The sequence below is a fragment of the Gadus morhua genome, chromosome 17 (assembly GCF_902167405.1).
Source record: "Gadus morhua chromosome 17, gadMor3.0, whole genome shotgun sequence".
Lineage (NCBI taxonomy): Eukaryota > Metazoa > Chordata > Actinopteri > Gadiformes > Gadidae > Gadus > Gadus morhua.
The window spans coordinates 6147312-6168785 of NC_044064.1; the positions used below are offsets into that span (position 1 = coordinate 6147312).

General features: G+C 47.4%; 1 protein-coding gene across 1 annotated transcript in view; it reads left to right on the forward strand.

Moving 5' to 3' along the window:
- The first annotated feature begins 285 nt into the window (after positions 1–285).
- frem1a (Fras1 related extracellular matrix 1a) overlaps positions 286–21474 on the forward strand; it is a 28861-nt gene continuing 7672 nt past the window's right edge. The window contains 25 exon segments of the mRNA XM_030338020.1: positions 286–431; positions 4086–4478; positions 6052–6146; positions 6477–6790; positions 7669–7865; positions 8517–8702; positions 8704–8841; positions 9422–9530; positions 9985–10116; positions 10579–10923; positions 11324–11466; positions 12016–12212; positions 12531–12621; positions 13053–13220; positions 13778–13986; positions 14403–14496; positions 14997–15249; positions 15772–15984; positions 16871–17056; positions 17550–17746; positions 18310–18514; positions 19007–19151; positions 19599–19740; positions 20195–20390; positions 20807–21071. Of these exon segments, the coding sequence (XP_030193880.1) occupies positions 4233–4478; positions 6052–6146; positions 6477–6790; positions 7669–7865; positions 8517–8702; positions 8704–8841; positions 9422–9530; positions 9985–10116; positions 10579–10923; positions 11324–11466; positions 12016–12212; positions 12531–12621; positions 13053–13220; positions 13778–13986; positions 14403–14496; positions 14997–15249; positions 15772–15984; positions 16871–17056; positions 17550–17746; positions 18310–18514; positions 19007–19151; positions 19599–19740; positions 20195–20390; positions 20807–21071 (4466 nt within the window). The 5' untranslated portion in view covers positions 286–431; positions 4086–4232.

Sequence of the window (21474 nt, forward strand, 5' to 3'; positions counted from 1 at the left end):
CCAAAAGAAACAAGACAATGCCAAAAAAAAAAGACGGGCATCCCTCATTCCAACAAGTACACTCTCTCTCTCTCTCTCTCTCTCTCTCTCTCTCTCTCTCTCTCTCTCTCTCTCTCTCTCTCTCTCTCTCTCTCTCTCTCTCTCTCTCTCTCTCTCTCTCTCTCTCTCTCTCTCTCTCTCTCTCTCTCTCTCTCTCTCTCTCTCTCTCTCTCTCTCTCTCTCTCTCTCTCTCTTCCCCCCCCCCCCCCCTGTTCTTGTGGGTGGGGTTTTACCAGTGAGGAGTTACCAACAATTGTGTCAATGAGACAGTTGCCTGTCGGAAGGTTGCTGCAGACACACAGGCGTTGTTTGTTAAGTGTGTGTGGGAGAGAGAGAACGCCAGAGGGAGAGAGCGAGAAGGACTGGGACCCCCCAAAACGTGAGCGGATCAGGTAAGGACTTGTCCGCTGATGTAGGTCTAGATAAACCGGGTCGCAGGCTGAGCTCGGTCTGGAGTTGTCTTTGTTGCACGGATATGTGGAGGAGTTTGCATCTGTGTTTCTACCTTTATGGTCATCCTCTTTCTCTCTCTCTTTTATGTCACTCCCCTGTTGCCTCTCCTTTGCACCCTATTATCTCTCTCTCTCCCTGTTTCTGTTTCTCTTTCTCTCTCTGTGTAATGATTCTCTCTCTCTCTCTCTCTCTCTCTCTCTCTCTCTCTCTCTCTCTCTCTCTCTCTCTCTCTCTCTCTCTCTCTCTCTCTCTCTCTCTCTCTCTCTCTCTCTCTCTCTCTCTCTCTCTCTCTCTCTCTGTGTGTGTGTGTTTACATCTATCCATTCTCCCACTCAGTCCTCTCTGAAGAAACGTTGTTTTCTTCCTCACAAAGTATGCATTTTGGATCTATAAAACATGTATCCTCCTCTGCACAATATTGTTCTACATCTTGGTCGTAAAAACTCTTTCCAACGGGTCTGGCTGACTGGATCTCGTGGCACATGAAGAGCAGAGGCCGTGCAAAGCATGTGGGCTTTGAGAGTTTGTTAAGTTGTCGTTGTGTTGTCGATGTTGTGCACCGATCGTACACTGGGGACGTTTTAGTGGGCTGGTTTGAACAGCCTTTCCCGCCAGTAAGGGAGAGAACACCGCGGTCTCTCCTGGGATTCTCTTGGCGTCCTTTTTGGAAGACTCTCTCGACGCGGAACATTCTTGGATCGCCTGGATCGCAGCCAAAACGTGGGTTACTCGTGTTGTTGAAGTGGGACCGCTTCCCAATGCCCCAACCCCCCCTCCGTACGCCCCCGGCCCCCCCACCCCACCAAAGCCCTCTCTTCCTCTACCCCCCTTCGCCGGTTGCTACAGGACCCTGTCATTACTAGGGGGAGAGGAGACGTGTGTGTGTGTGTGTGTGTGTGTGTGTGTGTGGATACAAGAAGAAGCATTCATAACAGCTGTAGCGTTACATCCAGACGCAAGAACCAAGATCTGCTCTTGGATGGACTAGGAAACCCTACCGACCCCCCCCCCCCCCCCCCCCCCCCCTACACACAGACAGACAGACAGACACTTGGCGTCAGTGTTCGTTGACCGACCGCTCGTTGCCCTAAGATTCCCCCCTCCCCCTTATTGTTTCAAGCCCATGGGGGGGATTATGTTTGGATTATGGAAAGTGCATCGCGGTCTGACCACACCCCCTCTCCCATACACACACTACCACCAACACTGAGCCCTTCGTCACACACACACACACTTCCACAACCAAACGCACGCACGCACACACTTCCACAACCACGCACGCACGCACGCACCAACGCACGCACGCATGCACACACACACACTTCCACAACCGCTTACACCACAAACTACAACCAACACTATGCCCGTCGTCACACACACACACACACACACACACACACACACACACACACACACACACACACACACTTCCACACCCATACGCACACTCTTCCAAAACCCCTAACACCACTAACATACACATACTACCACCACAAACCTCATCCCCATTCACACCACCACCACCTCCGTCATCTCCTAGCCCCATCCGCCAAGCACTCCTAAGTGTTAGGTGTTTTCTTCCCTCCCTGCAGGAATGTGAACCCAGCCAGTCATTACTGAGTGAACATCAGTGTTCACCTTGAGACGGAGCAGATGGCAGAGAGCCATGTGAGAGTGGGGATGGGGAGGCCATGTTGTCCCCCCCCCATGCATCCGCAAGAAGAAATGAACACAGATTAAGAACACGGGGAATATATAAATTTTGTGTTGATTACAGTCAAGGCCGCTGTATTAGTGTAGCCCTCCATTAGAGTAACAGTCTCGGTTTTACAGGATTTATCTTTCATAAGGTAACACGGACACAATGTCAAAGGCTATCGGGATTATTGTGTTGGCCAGCCTTCATGGGGTGAAGTCGGAGCATTTGTCTTCTTTCGGCATTTAGACAAACAATATGATCAACCCCTGGTGCACATGGGTGTCTTATCATAAGCCAAAGGGCTCGGATCGCAAACACGGTCCGTTTGTGGGGGATCCAAGACAGGAAATGGGACGCAGCTCTGCAGAGCGGCCTATTGTTGACATTGTTTGTTGCTGTTGCCCGCACTGTAAGGTGAACCCCTCGCCCTGTCTAGGGCCCCTCTTAGTGGAACAGGAAGTGGAATTAAAGGGACAACCTCTGTGTGTGTGTGTGTGTGTGTGTGTGTGTGTGTGTGTGTGTGTGTGTGTGTGTGTGTGTGTGTGTGTGTGTGTGTGTGTGTGTGTGTGTGTGTGTGTGTGTGTGTGTGTGTGTGTGTGCGCAAGAGTGTGTGCATATGTAGTCCGTAAAGTAGATGATACAGTGAAACAGTTTAACATTATGATACATGATACTTTTTTTTGGTCTCACAATCTTTAATTATCACAGCACTAATAGCAATCATCTAGTCACACACAGTCCTGTTGGCCTCATCTCCTGATACTTAACTTAACTGCCCCCCTTATCCCTCAGTCAACACACACATTGTCCATTGAGCCACTTGACTATCGAGGAATTTAGCAAACAAAGAGATAGGGAGAATCACTGGTGCTGCATCACTGAGGACTGTTCCTGAGTTCTGAGCCTCCACACAGGCACTATCTCTGGCTACCTTGATTGACTCTGACCAACGGCCTAAAGGTGGACTTTGACTGTCTGTCCCTCTGTCGTGCACTGCTGTACTTTGGAGATAAATGGACCTGCTTTAGGAAATCTATAGTTCACCTCAGGGGAAATGATTCAGTTTTTAAACTTGATTTGATGTATTTGTAAAGTGTTTAAAGAAAATGATGACTAGAATATGACGGCGAGGATTATTTCACACTAATGCAGATATAACACAAGATGATATACTACAATACACTATTACACTAACACAGCAAAAAGAAGTCACCAAAATTAAAAAGTGACATGTTTCACAAAAGGACAAACTTTATCAATCCTATCTCTGGAGGACAATATGTGAAGCAGAGGTGGTTAATTATTTTCTTCCTGAGAGCCTCGAGGGGAGGGAGGGTGGGCAGGTTGAGACAAGGTCCCCCCAGCCCAAGACCCTCATTACAAGCTGAGCCTGTGTGTGTGTGTCTCTCTCTCTCTCTCTCTCTCTCTCTCTCTCTCTCTCTCTCTCTCTCTCTCTCTCTCTCTCTCTCTCTCTCTCTCTCTCTCTCTCTCTCTCTCTCTCTCTAAAAGCCTTGCCATCTTTAGTGTAAAACTGGTCAATCTTATTGCTTTCTGATTGGCTAATGTGTTGCCAGGTAATGACCCTCACTCCCCATACAAACGATGACAAAATGACCTCCCCTCACTAGCTTGTTATATTATGGGCAGTAGGCCTATTGTCTCTGTCCACCAGCGGTAACCTTTGACCCATGCATGTATGGAATAAGAAGATGTCTCCATCCCCTTTCATGAACCATTTAAACATGTTAAATAACCTCGCATATGGTGGTCTATCTGTTGTGCTGGTGCAGTTTTTTTATTTTACGTGCTTGGTTACTGTTTAATGCAAGTCCTGCATTCATCTCTTTCAACACGTTTTGCTTCTCGTTTGTAAATGTTGATTATTTTGTAACAGGTCTTGTCCAATCATGTGACGGAAGAGGAGGACTCGCGAGGATAAACGGAACCAGCCATTGTCGTAACATCCCGAGGGAATAGGCCCCGTCGTTGTTTGCGTCCTCCAATAATAAAAATTTACTGGACCCAAAAAACGGGTCAAACCATGGACTTCCGAATCCGGGGGAGGTTAGCATGGACGCTGATTCTAGCGCAGGTGCTCGGGCTGGCGGGCTCGTCGCACGGCTCCCTGGTGACGGTGAACCGCGGGTTGAGGGTGAAGAAGGGCCAGACGGCGTTCCTTCAGGAGGGGGACCTGCAGTTCGACATCCCCCGTCAGAGGGACGCGTGCAAGGTTGAGGTGGTCGCCAACGAACCCATCACGCAGCGCGTCGGGAAGCTCACACCGGAGGTATTTGACCATGAAAAAACGATGAAATGTATAAGTGAGATGTATGTCCCATTCCCGAAATAATTATTGGCAGTTTAGGTAGTTTTGAATGCTGCAGTAGGCCCTATAAAATAGTTGAGAGTTGTAAACAGAGAGGGCAGGTAAGAGCAAGATATTGACAAAAAAAAAAAAAAAAATATATATATATATATATATATACACAAAAAGCCAACTCAAACTCCAACTCCATCCCTACGTTGTGGCTAATTAACGGACCTGTGGTGGCGCTATGATACCGCTGGGCGCACACGCATGATTAGCAGGCAAGCTTGATTCCCTGAACTAATTAGGGGGAGGAGATGCCCTGATCAGAACTGAGCTGGAAGTGGTTTGAAATCTAAATTAGATCATGCAGGGACAGACAACGCAGACACCCTAAACAGATATTCTCAGCTTACTATTTCTACATAACACTCAAATTGTCGCTCCTAAATCTGCTGCAGTAATACTGAACTCAAATATCAAAAGCATGGATGACCTGAAGGTTTACTATGTGTCAGATATATCACCCAAACAAAAAATAACTTTGCAAGTGGTGTGTGTGTGTGTGTGTGTGTGTGTGTGTGTGTGTGTGTGTGTGTGTGTGTGTGTGTGTGTGTGTGTGTGTGTGTGTGTGTGTGTGTGTGTGTGTGTGTGTGTGTGTGTGTGTGTGTGTGTGGTTAAGACAGAATGTAAAATGGGAGAAAACAATATAACTTAAAATACCTTCCCTCGAAAGACTTGGTCTGGGATACAGGCCGTCTTCTAATCTAATGCGTTGGTGTTGACAGGCACACTGAACCACTAAGGTGCCGAAAGATGAGCTTGGGGGAACATTTCAAGACATTGTAGCTAAACTCAAGACCTTTTGTATTGAGTTTAAACAGGCCGTACCACGGTATTATAACCAAAATGACCAGATATTTTCTGTATTTAAGAAAACCACATGCGTTTCACTTGGAGAGAGTGAGCGATTCAAACGAGCACATTCCCGACTGTAGTTGACATATTACTCTTCTTCTTTTTTTTAACTGATTTCCCCTCGATATGATGTCACCGGCTCAGCACAGAGCGGAGGCATTGTATATCAGTAGGCAAGTTTCTACATGGTTCTTCCCACAGCAGAGCTGATTATAAGGTGTTCTCTGTGTGGTTTTACACTGGGCCCACACATGAGGTGGAATTTGACTTGTTTATGCTGTAAGAGTCACCCGTGTATAACCAACTCAAATGTTCTAGATAATCTTTTGATGAGTATAGAATGATAAGGAATTCCAGATACACTGGAACTTTGCAATACTAAATGAGCATTTTGTCATTCTGAATATTCCCCGTTATTACATGATCAACATGACTTATAAACTGTAAAACATGCTGTTTCCTACAATCCACAGTTTGTGAGCTTTGAGTCAATTGATCCTCTACGTTTAAGTTATTCACAAACCATTAAAGAGCAACAAGGTTTGACAGAGCAGTATGGGTATTGTGGCTAATCCTAACCCTGATTTCCAAACGTTCAATTGAAAAAACGTGTCGCTGTGTTTTTTTTCTTCAGGTATTTGATTGTCACTATCTGGCGGATGAGGTGAAGTATGTCCACAACGGATGTCCCATCTTAACGCAAGACACGGTCAAGCTTCGACTGTACAGGTGCGACCAGTGAAAAGAAGAGCGCCTTTTCAATCTCGCAAAATCTCGCAATTTCAGACCGTTTTTCGGTGTTATTTTGGAAGTCGAACCGTCAAACCTTGACTATATAAGAGTATACACCATCCTCTGCAAATTAAATAAAAATTGCGGTCTACAATGTCACAGAGATTTCACAAAATCACGGAAAAGTTGCACCATTGACATCATTGGTCCGGCACCAAACTTTTCCCGGCGATTTATTTTCAGCGGAAACAGAATCAACCTTTTTGTTCCTTCAACACGCGTACGAAGCGCTACACCCTCAACTGCTGCCCTCTTCTCCGTCCACAGGTTCACGGAGGCCCACACCTCCATGGAGGTGTTCACCCTCCTGGTGGACATCGCCGACCCCGAGTGCAGCGTCATCAAGCTGGGGCCCAAGTCCCTGGAGGTGCCCGAGTTCTACGGGCTGTCGGCCGTGCTGGACGGCAACGTGGTGTCCTTCCGCTACGAGCGGCGCTCCACGCTGGAGTGCAGCGTCCTGCTGGGCGGCCCCGCGGACACGCCCCTCCCCGCCCACGGACAGCTGGTCGTCGGCGACCCGGACGAGCCCACCAAGCGCGGGGACGAGCCCGAGAGCTTCGTGCCCCTCCGGCGACAGCTGGGTGAGGACGTTTAGGAAGGAGTTCAGAAAATAAATAAGTGTGCATATATACGTATACGTATATATTTATATTTATATTGTTCTACTCTATTGTATTCTTTATTCTATTCTGTTTTTCCTTTCTTTTCTATTCGTTCATTTTCTATTTGTTCATTTTCTGCGACTATGTTCGATTATTATCGATTATTTTCCGTCCTATTCTATTTGATTCCATTCCATTCATTCCAGACTCAGAGGTGGTCTAAAGTAGATAGTGACAGACAAGAGAAACAACAAGTCAAAGTTTATCAGTAGCCACGGTGGGCACCTTTCTCTCGTTAAAAATGTACTTACCCCTCCATTCCATTTCTATAAATCTGCTGATAGAAGTTGTAGGCTACAAACTTTAGAACTCTCTCTTTCTGATATGAGGAGGCAAATATCCTTTAACCTCCACGGGCCACTCAATTGTATACGGTTCAAGTGCTTATATTCCTATAAACATAAACGTATTTTTCATTCTCAAAATGATCAGGATGATCTGTGTGCTGGAATCTGGGAAGGAACTTCGATATATTCCATGCAAACTAATGTCAAAGTAAAGTGCATTACTGTAGCTCGTTATCTAGTCCTCAAGCTAACTGGCCCACATTCAGATAAAATCCGATATGCCCTGGAACACTTAAAAATTTAAACATCTGATTTAATCAGAACAAAGTAAACTGTCTTAACAATCTCCAACAATGGGACTTTGAAGAAAAGGGGTATTTTTCCTGGAAGGTTTAAATTTGCATCGTTCCTCTATGCAGATGAGGTGCGGGTACAAACCCTGACGATATAGTTGACAACAGATGAGCAAAATAAGTTTTCTAAACCTGGATCGGCTGTGTTCTTCTCTAGAGAACAAAGAAAGGGCGATGTGTCGACGGGACGACTGCCTCAAGGGCCTGAGGCTGGTGAGGGTCACCCAGATGTCCTGCGATGACTTCCTGATGATGGGGGCGAGGTACCAGCACAGGGACCCCCCCTCCCCGGACATGGACTACATCGCCCTCAGGGTGGACCTCAGAGACACCCGCAGCGGGACCATCTACCAGGTGAGCTCCTTGGGTTCCATGGTTTACACATTCTTCATGTTGGTGATGTTAGCGATATCTGTATATACGGTACTCAGAATGATACACTGTTTGGGGCTGTTATTCTTTTACATTATTATTTTAGTAACATGGCCCAACAGCTGTAAAAGCGAAAGTAGCGATTATTTTTTTCTTGGCTTGTACATTTTTCAAATAGTCTAAATAAATGATGTATATAACACTTGTTATATTATGAAGATGATGTACAAATGAAATGTGAAAAGCCTGATATGGTAAAGACAAAAACAAGTCGTGAATGCCATAAGGAATTCTCTTTTAAAGGTGACATATTATACCATTCTCACTTCCGACTATGATGTCAGAAGAGGCAGATTAAGGCCCAATCCCATTTCTACCCCTTCCCCCTTCCCCCTCCCCCCTTCCCCCTTGCCCCTTGCCCCCTCCCCCTTCAAAACAAGGGGGAGGGGGAAGGGATAGGAATGGGATTGGCCCTAAACAGTTTGTAATGGTTTATCACACTCACACCTGGTGGTATAATATTTCCCCTTTAAAAAAAAAAGTGAAACTGTTGCTGGGGGCACTATCCATGTACTCCTCCATTCCTCTGTCTCCTTCCTCACCGCGTTCCTCCGATGTCTCCGCCCCGGTCAGTCGGAGAGCGCCTGGCTGCCGGTGCGGATCGCGGGCGCCGTGCCCAACCAGCCCCCCCGGCCCGCCTTCATGTCCACCTTCATCCTGGAGGCGGACCAGTTCATCCTCACGCCGCTGTCCACCGCCACGCTGGACGCCGAGGACGACGAGACCCCCGGGCAGCGGCTGGTGTTCAACGTGACGCGCCCCCCCCGCCGAGGGCTTCCTGACCCACCTGGCGGACCACACCCGGCCCGTCTCCTCCTTCACCTGGCTGGACCTCAACGACATGCTGATCGCCTACCAGCCGCCCAACGCCTCGCACACCGCCCGCAGGAACTACCAGGTCAGAGGGTCCCACTAAACGGCGGGATACATCAGGGTACATCCAGACACATTCGGAGACGTTTCGCAGGCATGGACAAAAAAAAAAGACTTCTCTCGAAATGTCTCTGGAATGTCTCCGGGAATGTCTCCGGGAATGTCTCCGGAAGTATCCGAATCTATCTGACTTTTAGTAAGACCCAAAGTCAGACCCACTTGACGCAACGCTTGAAGGACGTTTTTGGTTTCTAATTGCTTTTCCCTTTTAAAGAAAGATTGAGAATTGAACCATTATGGGTGATACTTAACAATAAGGGTCGATTAATGAAGCATTAATTGTCGTAAGATGTTTTAGTTAGAATCAATAACTTATGGTAATGGTCTATTATGGTAAAGGTTTGGGTTTAATTTATACCCCTAAAACAATTGTGCAAAACAAACACTTTGAAATAATAAGTAAATAACAGAAGACCAAAATAGACATTCATAAACAATAACTAAATAGCTCAAAATGTCAACAAAAATGGTGGATACTCCTTTTTTCTTTCTTTTTGGTAAGAGTTGGCAGTTTCTGGACAATCTTCCCTTCTTCCTCCCAACAGGTGGAATTCGAGGTCCATGATTTCTTCTTTGAGCGCAGCCCCCCGATAGTGGTCCACATGTCGGTGAGGAACGCAGAAACCAACGCCCCCCGAGTGTCCTGGAACATGGGTAGGATATCCGGACCGGTCGCCTATACTCTCACTAGATTAAACAAGAAACATGGGAAAGCAGGATTTAGTTACTATGCAACAAATAGCTGGAATAAACTCCCTGACTATTTAAGACTTGCCCCAACTCTGACCGGTTTTAAAACAAGACAGAATACTTTTATGTTTGCTTTAGCCTTCTGCTAAATCTTAAATACATTGCACTTACACACTTTTTTTACTTTGCCTTTATTTTATTTTATTACTTCAATCTATCTTATTTTATTATTTATTTTTATTGTATGACGTTGTTGCTATGTGAAACACTTTGAGTCTGTCTTGTGTATGAAAAGTGCTAGATAAATAAAGTTGCCTTGCCTTGCCTTGCAATTAGCTCATGAATTTATAAGCTTAGCATAATATGTATTCTCTTAATGCTGAATTCATAAAATAACTGATTGATTTACACCTGACAGGCCTCAGCCTATTGGAGGGCCAGTCTCGACCAATCACGTGGGACCAGTTGCAGATCGTGGACAACGACAACCTGAACATGGTGCGCATCGTCACCGTGGATGGGCTGCAGCACGGGCGGCTCACTGTGAGAGGTACTGTAGTTCAGGCTCTCACTCCGATTTTTTCGAGGGTTAGTTGGATTATTAATCGTGCATCTTTCGGATTTTGTGTAGCAAAGTCTGCCGGAAAGCGTGTGTAAAGTATGTTTTAGATGTATTATTAGTACTATCTTAGTGGAAACACAGGTTATTCACCTCTATTGATTTATGTTAAAAAAGGTGAATACTAAAACACAGTAATTTATGTACATTTAAAGTCTAAAATGTTTCTGTAAAACAAAGTGAATCAAAATAAATGAATCACCGGGCCTTTGAATATGTCTTTTAAATATCAACATCGATACGAGTGACCGGCTGACCAGCGCTGTCTCTCTCACACACACACACACACACACACACACACACACACACACACACACACACACACACACACACACACACACACACACACACACACACACACACACACACACACACACACACACCCAAAAACAGGCGGTAAGGGCTTCAGCTTCACGGTGGCCGACATCCGGGCGGGGGCGGTGCGCTATCACCACGACGACAGCGACAGCACGCGGGACCACGTGGTGTTCCGCGTCAGTGACGGGCGCCACCACGCCCGCCACAAGTTCCCGGTGAAGGTGCTGCCCAAGGACGACGGCGCGCCCTTCCTGGTGGTCAACACGCTGCTGGAGGTGCAGGAGGGGGGCACGGCGCTGCTCCGGGGGTCCGTGCTGCAGGCGGCCGACGCCGACTCCAGCGACGACTACGTCCTGTTCAACGTCACCCGGCCCCCCCGCGCCGGGGAGCTGCTGAAGGTCCCGGGCCCGGGGCAAATGGGTGAGGGGGGGGGGGGGAGCTGATTGTGAGCGGGTAACCGGTAGGGCTGCTTGATTGTGGAAAGAAATGCTTATCAGGATTATTTTGGTCAATGTTGAAATCACGAGTGTTCAAACGATTATTTTTGAGTTTGGAAACATGATGTATTTATTCGGCATGTCTCTCCCAAAAAACACACTTTGTAACTGAGAACTTTGAAATTTCGCCTTAAAAGAATACACAAAATGGTCAAAAAGAAAATGTTGAAATCTAAAATAATGTACAGATATGTATCCAGCTGTTCTGTACTTTCTATAAAACATATACGAACGAAGTCTGTCTGTCTGTGTGTGTTTATCTAGCCTTCCATCCATCTGTCGATCACATCAGTTTCACCACAGCCTCCCTGTCTCTCTGCAAGGCTACCCGGTGAGCCGCTTCCTGCAGAAGGACCTGTCTCACTCCCTGGTGTACTACCGTCACCTGGGCAATGAGGTGTTCCACGACTCCTTCGAGGTGGTGCTGTCCGACTTCCACGACCCCCCTAACCTGTCAGAGCCCCAGGTGGGTCCCACATGCTAAACAAGCTAACCAAGCTAACCAGGCTAAACAAGCTCAGCTAGCGATAATCTGGGACGAAATGTGTCAATGTTTCCTCGTTTTGTCCAAAAATCTTCCATGCTCTGGTGAATTGTAGGTTTTCCTTAAAAAACTGAAAACTTAATCAATTCTTTAGGGCAATATGTACAAAATACTTAGTATGTTACTGTTACAATAGCTGCATTAGTAGTGGATTTCTGTGCTCAGCTAGTTAAATATCACACATGTGCGATATTTAACTGTATGTGTTGTGTGTCAAATAATGTATCACAGAGTAACACACATTTAACAAATTGTTTTAATTAATTTAATAATAATTTATTAATAATTGTGATACATTTCCAGGACAGGTTCGAAACCACTGCACTGAGTATCTATAACACGTCCAATTATCTAGTCAGTCTACTCTAAATCCATGAAACGTGACGAGTTTCATCACCGTGAACGAACATCAGCACCTGGACGTGTCCTGACCCGCTGTGGGTGGGGGTGGTCCGGCTGTGATTTCTTTAGGTGGTCCTGGTTCACATCGAACCCGTGCCGGACCAGCCGCCCAAAGAGGTGCCGGGCACCTCCCGGCGACTGGTCGTCAAGGAGACGGAGGTGGTGCACCTGACGCGCCAGCACCTGCGCTTCGTGGACCCCGAGTCCCCCGACAGTGGGCTTACCTACACGGTGACCACGCCCCCTTTCTATACCGGCCCCCACAGGTGAGAACGCCCCCCCCCCCCCCCCACCCCCCCCGAAACATCTCCCTGTTTATATAGTTTTCATTTTATAACTATTTATAATATCCTTCATTTATTATATATTTATTATATATATTTCTATGAAAACATTTTATTTTTATTTTAAGCACAGAAATACAGAGCATGTCCAACAACAATTTCAGTGCACATCCTGTATGTGACAAATAAAAAAAAACAAAATATACAAGATACAGATTCCATGAACACACGAAAAAATAAATAACCCTGCTGATGAGGAAACGGCCTCCTCCCGTCCCTCTGTCTTCCCATGACGCTCAGCCACTCTGACGCCGGCCGTCTGTTCCTGGTCGAGAGCGTTCCCAAGTTCACCAAAGACGCCAGCGCTCCTATGCTCCGGCTCTTCACCCAGGTGAGCGGGAGCGCTGAACGCCTGAGCCCTGAGGGATGCACGTGATGCACTGAGTGACACTCGCATGTACATGTTGTTTAACGAAGGCCATAAAACTACGCTTGAGGAGTAACAATGGATCAGTATCAATACTAGAAATGTTCGATGGAAAAGCATTTAATTGAACAATAACCATTATTTGATTTCTTCTTCTTCTTCTTCTTCTTCTTCTTCTTCTTTGTCTTCTTTGTCTTCTTCTTCTTCTTCTTCTTCTTCTTCTTCTTCTTCTTCTTCTTCTTCTTCTTCTTCTTCTTCTTCTTCTTCTTCTTCTTCTTCTTCGCTGTCTTCTTCTTCTTCTTCTTCTCTGTCTACTTCTTCTTCTTCTGCTTCATATTATAAGATGTATCATCATGTTCTATTTACCACTACATTTATTATTCCATTCTCTCCAGCATGCCGTGAACTTCATGAAGGTGGCCTACATGCCCCCGATGGAAGACGTCGGCCCCCGCCCCCAGCAGATCCAGTTTGTCCTGTCCATCACCAACCACCTGGGCATCACTCTCACCGGGATCTGCTTCAACATCACCGTGCTGCCCGTGGACAATCAGCCCCCACAGGTACACAGAACCAGGCCTCTCCCCACACGTTCAGGAACACATAGAACTCATGTGGCTGTGGATTTCTGTGGAGCGGTTGTTGCTTTTTTGTTTTTGTCGTTCCACATACCGCAGACGAATAGACAGCGTGCACCATGTTCAACAATTCACCCCCAACTCGCATTCCAAAACGAAAATACTAAATTCATAAGTCTATATTAATGCGTCGGGGTCGGCTTAGCTCAGGAGGTAGAGCAGTTTTCTTTTATCCGAAAGGTCGCTAGTTCGATCCCCAGCTCCTCCTAGCTGAGTGTTGATGTGTCCCTGAGCGAGACCCTTAACCCTAACTGCTCCTGACGAGCTGGCTGTCGCCTTGCATGGTTCACTCCGCCGTCGGTGTGTCAATGTGTGTATTAAACGATGTTGCTTTTGATAAAAGCGTCTGCTAAATGCCCTAAACGTAAATGTAATGTGAATACAGTGTTTGGGATGACGGCTAATCGCATCACGCATCAGTGACTGATGACGATGTGTTCAAGTACTGGCCCCTCACATCCCATGCGTGCGCCCCCCCTCAGGTGAAGACCAACCCCCTGATGGTGGACGAGGGAGGGGAGGGCGGGGTGGGGCTGGAGCACCTGCTGCTGCTGGACGTGGACTCCCGCCCGGAGGACCTCCGGGTGGTGGTGAGGCACGGCCCCCGACATGGGACCCTGCGTCAGGGGGGGGTCCAGCTCGCCGCGGGACACGCCCTCACCCTGCAGGACCTGCGGAGCCAGGAGGTCAGGTGAGGAGGAGACACGACCTCTGTTCGCGTCATTGGACAGTATTTGGATTGTTTTGGTTTGTTTGGTTCAAAGTATTTATTTTTTTAATGTACTGTAGCTTCGTAGCCCCATCAGTACCAATACCAAACCATAAACGTTATCCTTATGTAAGAACGGAACTCTATCATTTAGCATTATCGACATCGTAGTATTGCCGTCTGAAAGGTGTTCTTCTATTTCTGGTCATAACTTTATTGAAAAGCAACAGTCAACATGGTAGTATATCAGATTCAACCAAGATACATTTCTGAAGTTTAGTCTAGTTTTGCATGAATAGAAAGTATAAACTTATAAATGAATATCAAGAACCCCCCTTCCACTCCGCTCAGTCCCACGGGTTCATCCGTCGGTGGTCTGTGTGGGTCGTCCCGTGCAGGTACACCCACGACAGCTCTGAGACCCTGGAGGACCGGCTGGACCTCACCGCCACCGACGGCACCAACCCCGTGGACTTTACACTTCAGGTTCAGGTAGGGAGGTCCTCACTGAGGTTCAAATCACGGAACCAAAGGAAGAACCACGCCTCGACATCAAGCCTCCATTGGTTTGCATTGGAGGACTCCCTCTACAGGTGAAACACGTGCTACTGCATGCATCACCTTCACCTCTGATTGGCTGATGGGGTCACCCAATGACCTGCTGATGAAGCGTTGTTGCGACACACATTCTCGTCGTCCGTTTATTAAATCTAGGTGGACACGCCCACTAGTGATGTCACAAGAGGCAGATTTCCAAAACGGCTTGTAACTGCTAATCACAATCACACCAGGTGGTATAATATGTCACCTTTAAAACTGAATCAAAGCTGAATCAAACCCAGATTGAAAAAACCTGAAGGCAAAATAACTTCCAGTTTTCTTTTAAGCATGGGTTCCCCCATACATTTGGGGCGCCCCGGTGGCTCATTGGGTACAGCGCGTACCTATAGGCTCACCCCGCCCCCCCCCCCTCACGTGTCTCTCCCTCCCAGGTGCGGCCGGTCAACGACGAGGTGCCGGTGGTGGCGGCGGGCCTGAGGGCCGTGCTGGGCTGCGTGGAGGGCCGCGAGGCGGTGATCACGGCCGAGTACCTGCACGCCACCGACGGCGACAGCGAAGACGGCGGGCTGACCTGGCTGATCGCCCGGCAGCCGTACCACGGCGTGGTGCTGCGGGCCGGCGCCGTCGTGGACCGCTTCGTCCAGGCGGACCTGGCGGAGGGCGCCGTCTCGTACCGACACACCGGTAGGCGGACGGGGGGGTTCCTCGCTGGGGGGCAATTGTTATTTTTCGTGTTGTTCATATTTTTTTTATAAGCGTAGAGCTGCACGATACATCGTGCTCGTGTGGAATACAATGATCAATTATGTGATCTAAGATGTTTTTTTTATAGATTGAGAAACGATTAAATATTGTTATCGCGATTATTCGCATAGTATTGGTTAACTCACGATTAATAAATAATTAATAAAAAAAATTAATTCCATTTTAAATCCACTCCAATTGAAGTTAAATGAGGTTATCAAATGGAATGACACATTAGATTGCGTTAAGGCATTATTATCTCGCTAATTTTAAGAGCTGTAATTTTTGATTTTATGAAGAAAAATATCGAAGGTTTTTTTTGTCCGATATCGTGCAGCCCTAAATGTAGCCAAAATAGATGATCAAATATCCGATGTCCGTTCTAAAGCGAACCCGTGACAGTTCTACTGATGACCATCATCCAATCCCACGTCTTGTATCTGTCGTTGTTTTCCCCCCCAGGCCTCGAGATCGGACTGACCCCGCGCCACGACACCATCACCTTCGTGGTCAGCGACGCAACGGGCTCGGAGCCGGCCCCGCCCTGCTGCGAGGGGGTGGGGCCCCCGGGGGGGGGCAGGGGGCCGGGGGGCCGTCTGGCCGACAGCCTGCCCGTGTACGACCTGCAGGTCACCGTGTTCCCCGTGGACAGCCAGGCGCCGACCCTCGCCGCAGGTACAAGAGAGGCTCCTCCCCCTCCTCGCTGGGCTCAGTGTGTCTCCGTGTGAGAGGACGTGTGATGGGGGATGTGTGTGTGAGAGGACGTGTGATGGGGGATGTGTGTGTGAGAGGACGTGTGATGGGGGATGTGTGTGTGAGAGGACGTGTGATGGGGGATGTGTCGGTGAGAGGACGTGTGATGGGGGATGTGTGTGTGAGAGGACGTGTGATGGGGGATGTGTCGGTGAGAGGACGTGTGATGGGGGATGTGTGTGAGAGGACGTGTGATGGGGGATGTGTGTGTGAGAGGACGTGTGATGGGGGATGTGTGTGTGAGAGGACGTGTGATGGGGGATGTGTGTGAGAGGACGTGTGATGGGGGATGTGTGTGTGAGAGGACGTGTGATGGGGGATGTGTTGCTGAGAGGACGTGTGATGGGGGATGTGTGTGTGAGAGGACGTGTGATGGGGGATGTGTCGCTGAGAGGACGTGTGATGGGGGATGTGTCGCTGAGAGGACGTGTGATGGGGGATTGGGGTTCCTCCATGGTAGCAATGTCGGGCTGAAAGCTGCCCGGGTATAGGCCTACATGTCTGTTATTTTGAATATAATATGAAAGTTCAGAAAGAGACATCGTCATTATATCAATTTGGCCAATTTAATAATACGAATTGATATGCATGTATTGTATATATGTGTGTATTATCTAACATTATCATATGTAAGTGTGTTGTACACTTTATCCCGAAATGTAGTGATTCAGTATTCATTCAGTCATTCCAAGGGTCAATTAAGTTTGGATTATAATGAATAATTGTTGATTGATTGGTTGATTAATTGATAGATCAATTGATTGCTAATCTAATTGCTGGTATTCCTCCCTCATTCTTTATTTTCCAGGAGATGTATTTGTGGTGGATGAAGGGGGGGCTGCCCCGATGACGGCGTCCCACCTGAAGGCCTCTGACGTGGACACGGCGCTGGAGGAGCTGGTGGTGAGCCTGGTGTCGCCCCCCCAGTACGGCTACATCGAGAACGTCCTGCCAAGTCCGGGCTTCGAGAAGAGCAACATGGGCATCAGCATAGGTAGGGGGAAGAGCCACGCACAGACGGGATTCTGTTCACTCCTTATGGCCGTTGTTCCAGCCGTTGGTGGCACATCTACCTTTATGTTGATTAATTAGAATAAAAGGTTATCTTCCAAAAGCTATGCAAACAAAACGGCATATTTATGATAGACGTCACAACTTCCTATAATATTTCAAACCCTTTATTGTGATTGAAGACAATATATTCCGTCGCTTAACGCATGGCTACGAAATGTTGCTACCCAATTTGACAACGTCTTTACAAGGCCATCACAGGCCACCGAATGTTGAATAGTTAAAACAAAGTCCAGCCCTACACACACACACACACACACACACACACACACACACACACACACACACACACACACACACACACACACACACACACACACACACACACACACACACACACACACACACACACACACTATAACCGATATCAATCCTAACATGAACCTTCCTCAACACCACCCTCTCTGCTCCTCCAGCCTCCTTCTCCTACAAGGACGTCCTGGACGGGCACGTGAACTACGTCCAGTCCCGACACCAGCGCATGGAGCCCACGGCCGACCAGTTTGTCCTGAGCGTGTCTGACGGAGAGCGCAGCTCCGCCCCCGTCTCCTTCTACGTCATCATCAGCCCCACCAACGACGAGGTCCCAGACCTGCTGGCCAGGAACATCACCGTGAGTGCGGAGAGCACCGACGGAAATAAACAGTATGGTAGTGGCCGGGGCGCCACCTGGCCGGAAAGGTCCCAGGTTCGATCCTTGTGGTTCTGCGGTCGAACTCCCTGAGCGAGATGCCCTCAAGGCTTAGTTATGGTTCCATGTTGATGCAACGCAAGGGGGTTTATGGACCCTTTACGTCCTCGCGGACCCTCATTGCGTCCACCGAAAGGGCTGGACATGCGCCTCCCAAATATTTCATGGAATATTATATATTCCATGAAAGCGTTTAGGGTCATGATGCAAGCTTGTGACTTCGGCATACAAGTCAATAGTTGATCACAGCTATGATTGAAAATAACAATGGAAAATCCCAATGTGATTAACCTAGTTAAATTAAAACAGTCAATAAAGGTTAAATTAAACTTTGTTTAATTAAATGTCAGTCCCCGAGGAGTCTGGGGACGCATTATTCACTTAAAGGACAGGTCTTGTGTAACTCACTCCACACCAAAACTTTGTTTCTGGCGTTTCTTTGCAATACACCAACATGCTATCGCCCTCTCACCCCCCACCTCCAGGTGAGGGAGGGAGACATGAAGGTGCTGGACTTCTCCATCCTGGACGCGCAGGACTTGGACGTTCCCCAGAGCGAGCTGCGCTTCAGTGTGGCCACGCCCCCGCGCCATGGTAGCATCATGAGCGAGCACGTAGCGGCGGCGGCTAACAGGAAGAGGGAGGCTAGCACGCTCATAGAGGACTTTACCATCACACAACGCAAAGAGGGTAATTCAATAGTACTTTGTTTTTAATTCGTAGAGTAAAACTAAAACACGTACAATTATTTTATAATCATTTTTTAATCATGAAAGACTTTACAAAGATACGATATTGATATGAGGACATTGCAGTTGTCTGTTAATTTGACCCCTATATATTTAAAAAAATATATATGTAAATGTATGTATGTTTAACATTTACACAAAAAACACGTATTTACGTGTAGAATGAATTGAAACCTTTTGAAATGAACCTCAATCGCATTGGTCCCCTGCATCGATTTGTTAAAAACTTTACGATTTTCTTTCTTAACTTTGGGATTTAAGGGCTATCAATCACCTTGACTCTGATTAAAAAATATAGACCACGTGTAGAATGAAAGCATCGAACTCTTACCATCCAACTCTTACCATTACAATGTCCCAGGTGACCCCCCCCCCCCCCCCCCTCCCTGAATGTGAGTAATAAAACCCATTGATTTGTTCTCCCATTGTCCAGGCATGACCCTGATGTACGTCCACGACGGCTCTGAGAACATGGAGGACAGCTTCACGGTGCAGGTGACGGACGGGGTGCACACGCTCCAGAGACGGGTGGCGGTCAGGGTGACGGCGGTCAACGACGAGGAGCCCAGGGTCATCCGGTCAGCACCCCGCCTCCTTCCCCCTGAGACCTTGGAGAATGTTTTATAGTTGAGCTTTTAGTTATTTTGTGTTGTCTCGCATCTTATCGGAGGCCCCTGATCCTGAGATCATGTACGTTAAAATCAAACAGACCTCAATATTTATTGCTTTATCTTGTACGATTTTCATTCATTTATTTCAAAACAATATCTGAGCTAAAATGGGGAAAAAAATAGCTCTGGTTCTTCAAATATTTGAAGCTTTAGTTGCACATTTTAGTTTTTCTTGTTTCATTGTATTCTTACATAAAGATAAGATATGATACAACTTTATTATACGATCCCACAATAATTGTCATCAACACATGCACATAAACACATAAAAAGACGTTGAGTGCAACTTTACTTTTGTACCACACGTTGTGCGATCCATACTTTTTGGGGTCTAACCGTCGTTGTGACCCCCAGGAACAACGGCCTGGAGGTCACACCAGGGGAGGCCCACCTCATCTCCAGCATGACGCTCTCCGCCCAGGACATGGACACCCCGCCTGGGGAGGTCCTCTACGTGTTCCAGAGTGTCCCTGCTCAGGGGCTGCTCCAGCTCAAGGTTAGCACTAGCCTTAGCATTAGCATGAGCGTAGCCTGAGTCTGGGTATCCCCGTGTAATTAGTTTACAACAATTACACCCCTTCAATGCTGAGTTATATAATTGAAATGAATATATCTGATCAATGATACATGAATACATTCATATTAGCTTCAGTGATCATATTTCTAGTGCTAACCATCTTTTCATTCACATCCATAGAGCATTCAAAATACATAAATAGACCTCCTTCTCATAGGTTCTCTTTTAAAATGTGTCCTTAATGATTTTACAATTTGGTCCATTAATGGACGAACCCGAGTAACTAAGTCATAGAAACAACATTTATCTAGATTTCTTTTTTGATCCGGGGGGAAATGATGGTGGTGTAGTATGTCACCTTTAATGTGATTAACCAGATCATCTGAAGCCCAGTATTGCCCTCCTGATCCCCGGGATCTGTTTGTCTGGGCAGGTGGGCGTGGCCTGGATGACCCTCAGAGCCGGGCAGAACTGCAGCCAGGACGCGGTGGACATGAACCTGCTGCGCTACCTCCACACGGGCCCCCGCGGCGCCGCGGCCCAGGACTTCTTCGTGTTCAGCCTGACGGACGGAGAGAACCAGTCCCCCAGCCAGCACTACCACATCTCCCTCAAGGAGATGGAGAAAGGTAAGGGAGCAGGACGCCTCTGTCCAGGTCCTCAGGACCAAAGGCTTTAAGGTAGACGGTTGAAATCCTTTCACGGGGCGCTTTTTACCGGACGAAATTCGCTACTTTTCACATAGTGAGTGTCTGTTTTATGATTCTTATTTAAGTCAATATGCACAAATGGGACAAAGTGTTGGAAAATTATAAGGGATTTCCAATAATTATGAAAGCCGAATTTGTTCCAAACCGCAAGGTTTAGAACAAATTTCCAATCTTGTTGTTGATAATAATAATAATAATAATGTGTCAGTGTGTCGTTGAACCAGCCCTTCCGGTGGTTTGATTCATATGGTGGTTATTCCGCCTTATTATTTAATTTTCCCCAACAGTTAACTATCCAATCAGGCGTCCCCTTTAACCCGCTGCCCCTCCCCCAGGGAACATCGCGGTGTCGGTGCGCCCGGTGACGGTGAGCCGTGGCGACCGTCTGGTCCTCAACACGGACGTCCTGCTGGCCACCGACGGTACTGACCGGCCCGAGGAGCTGCAGTACATCGTCACCGCCCCCCCGCTGCACGGCCACCTGGAGTACATCCGGCACCCAGGCATCGCCATCGCCACCTTCAGCCAGATGGACGTGGTGGCCAACCTGGTGGCCTACGTGCACGACAACCGTGCCAGCGAGCCCGCCGACGCCTTTCAGTAAGAGGACTGAGGCTGGAAACAGTGATGTCGGTGACCGTCTGTGGTACTGCACGGAACGTGTGGAAATGTTACAAGCGCGTTTGATAAAGAAAGCCGAGTCTAGCATCGTCTATAGCAGCTGTCGTGAACAACGTGCGTGGACTGCAGACATTTAAAGTATTTAAAATATTTAAAATATTATTGTGTTGCGGGAAAAAATGAAATATTATACAGATAAAACCTACCTACCTTTAATCTTGATTGACTAATCAGCATTCTGTTGGGATTAATGTAATAATCAAATTCATCAATCATAGAGAATCTTGTTGAACTGTGTTGTACTACAGCTACTTTGCATACTTTAACTTTATAACTATTAAAACATAGCGATGCCCAGTGACCACACCCCCCCCCCCCCCCC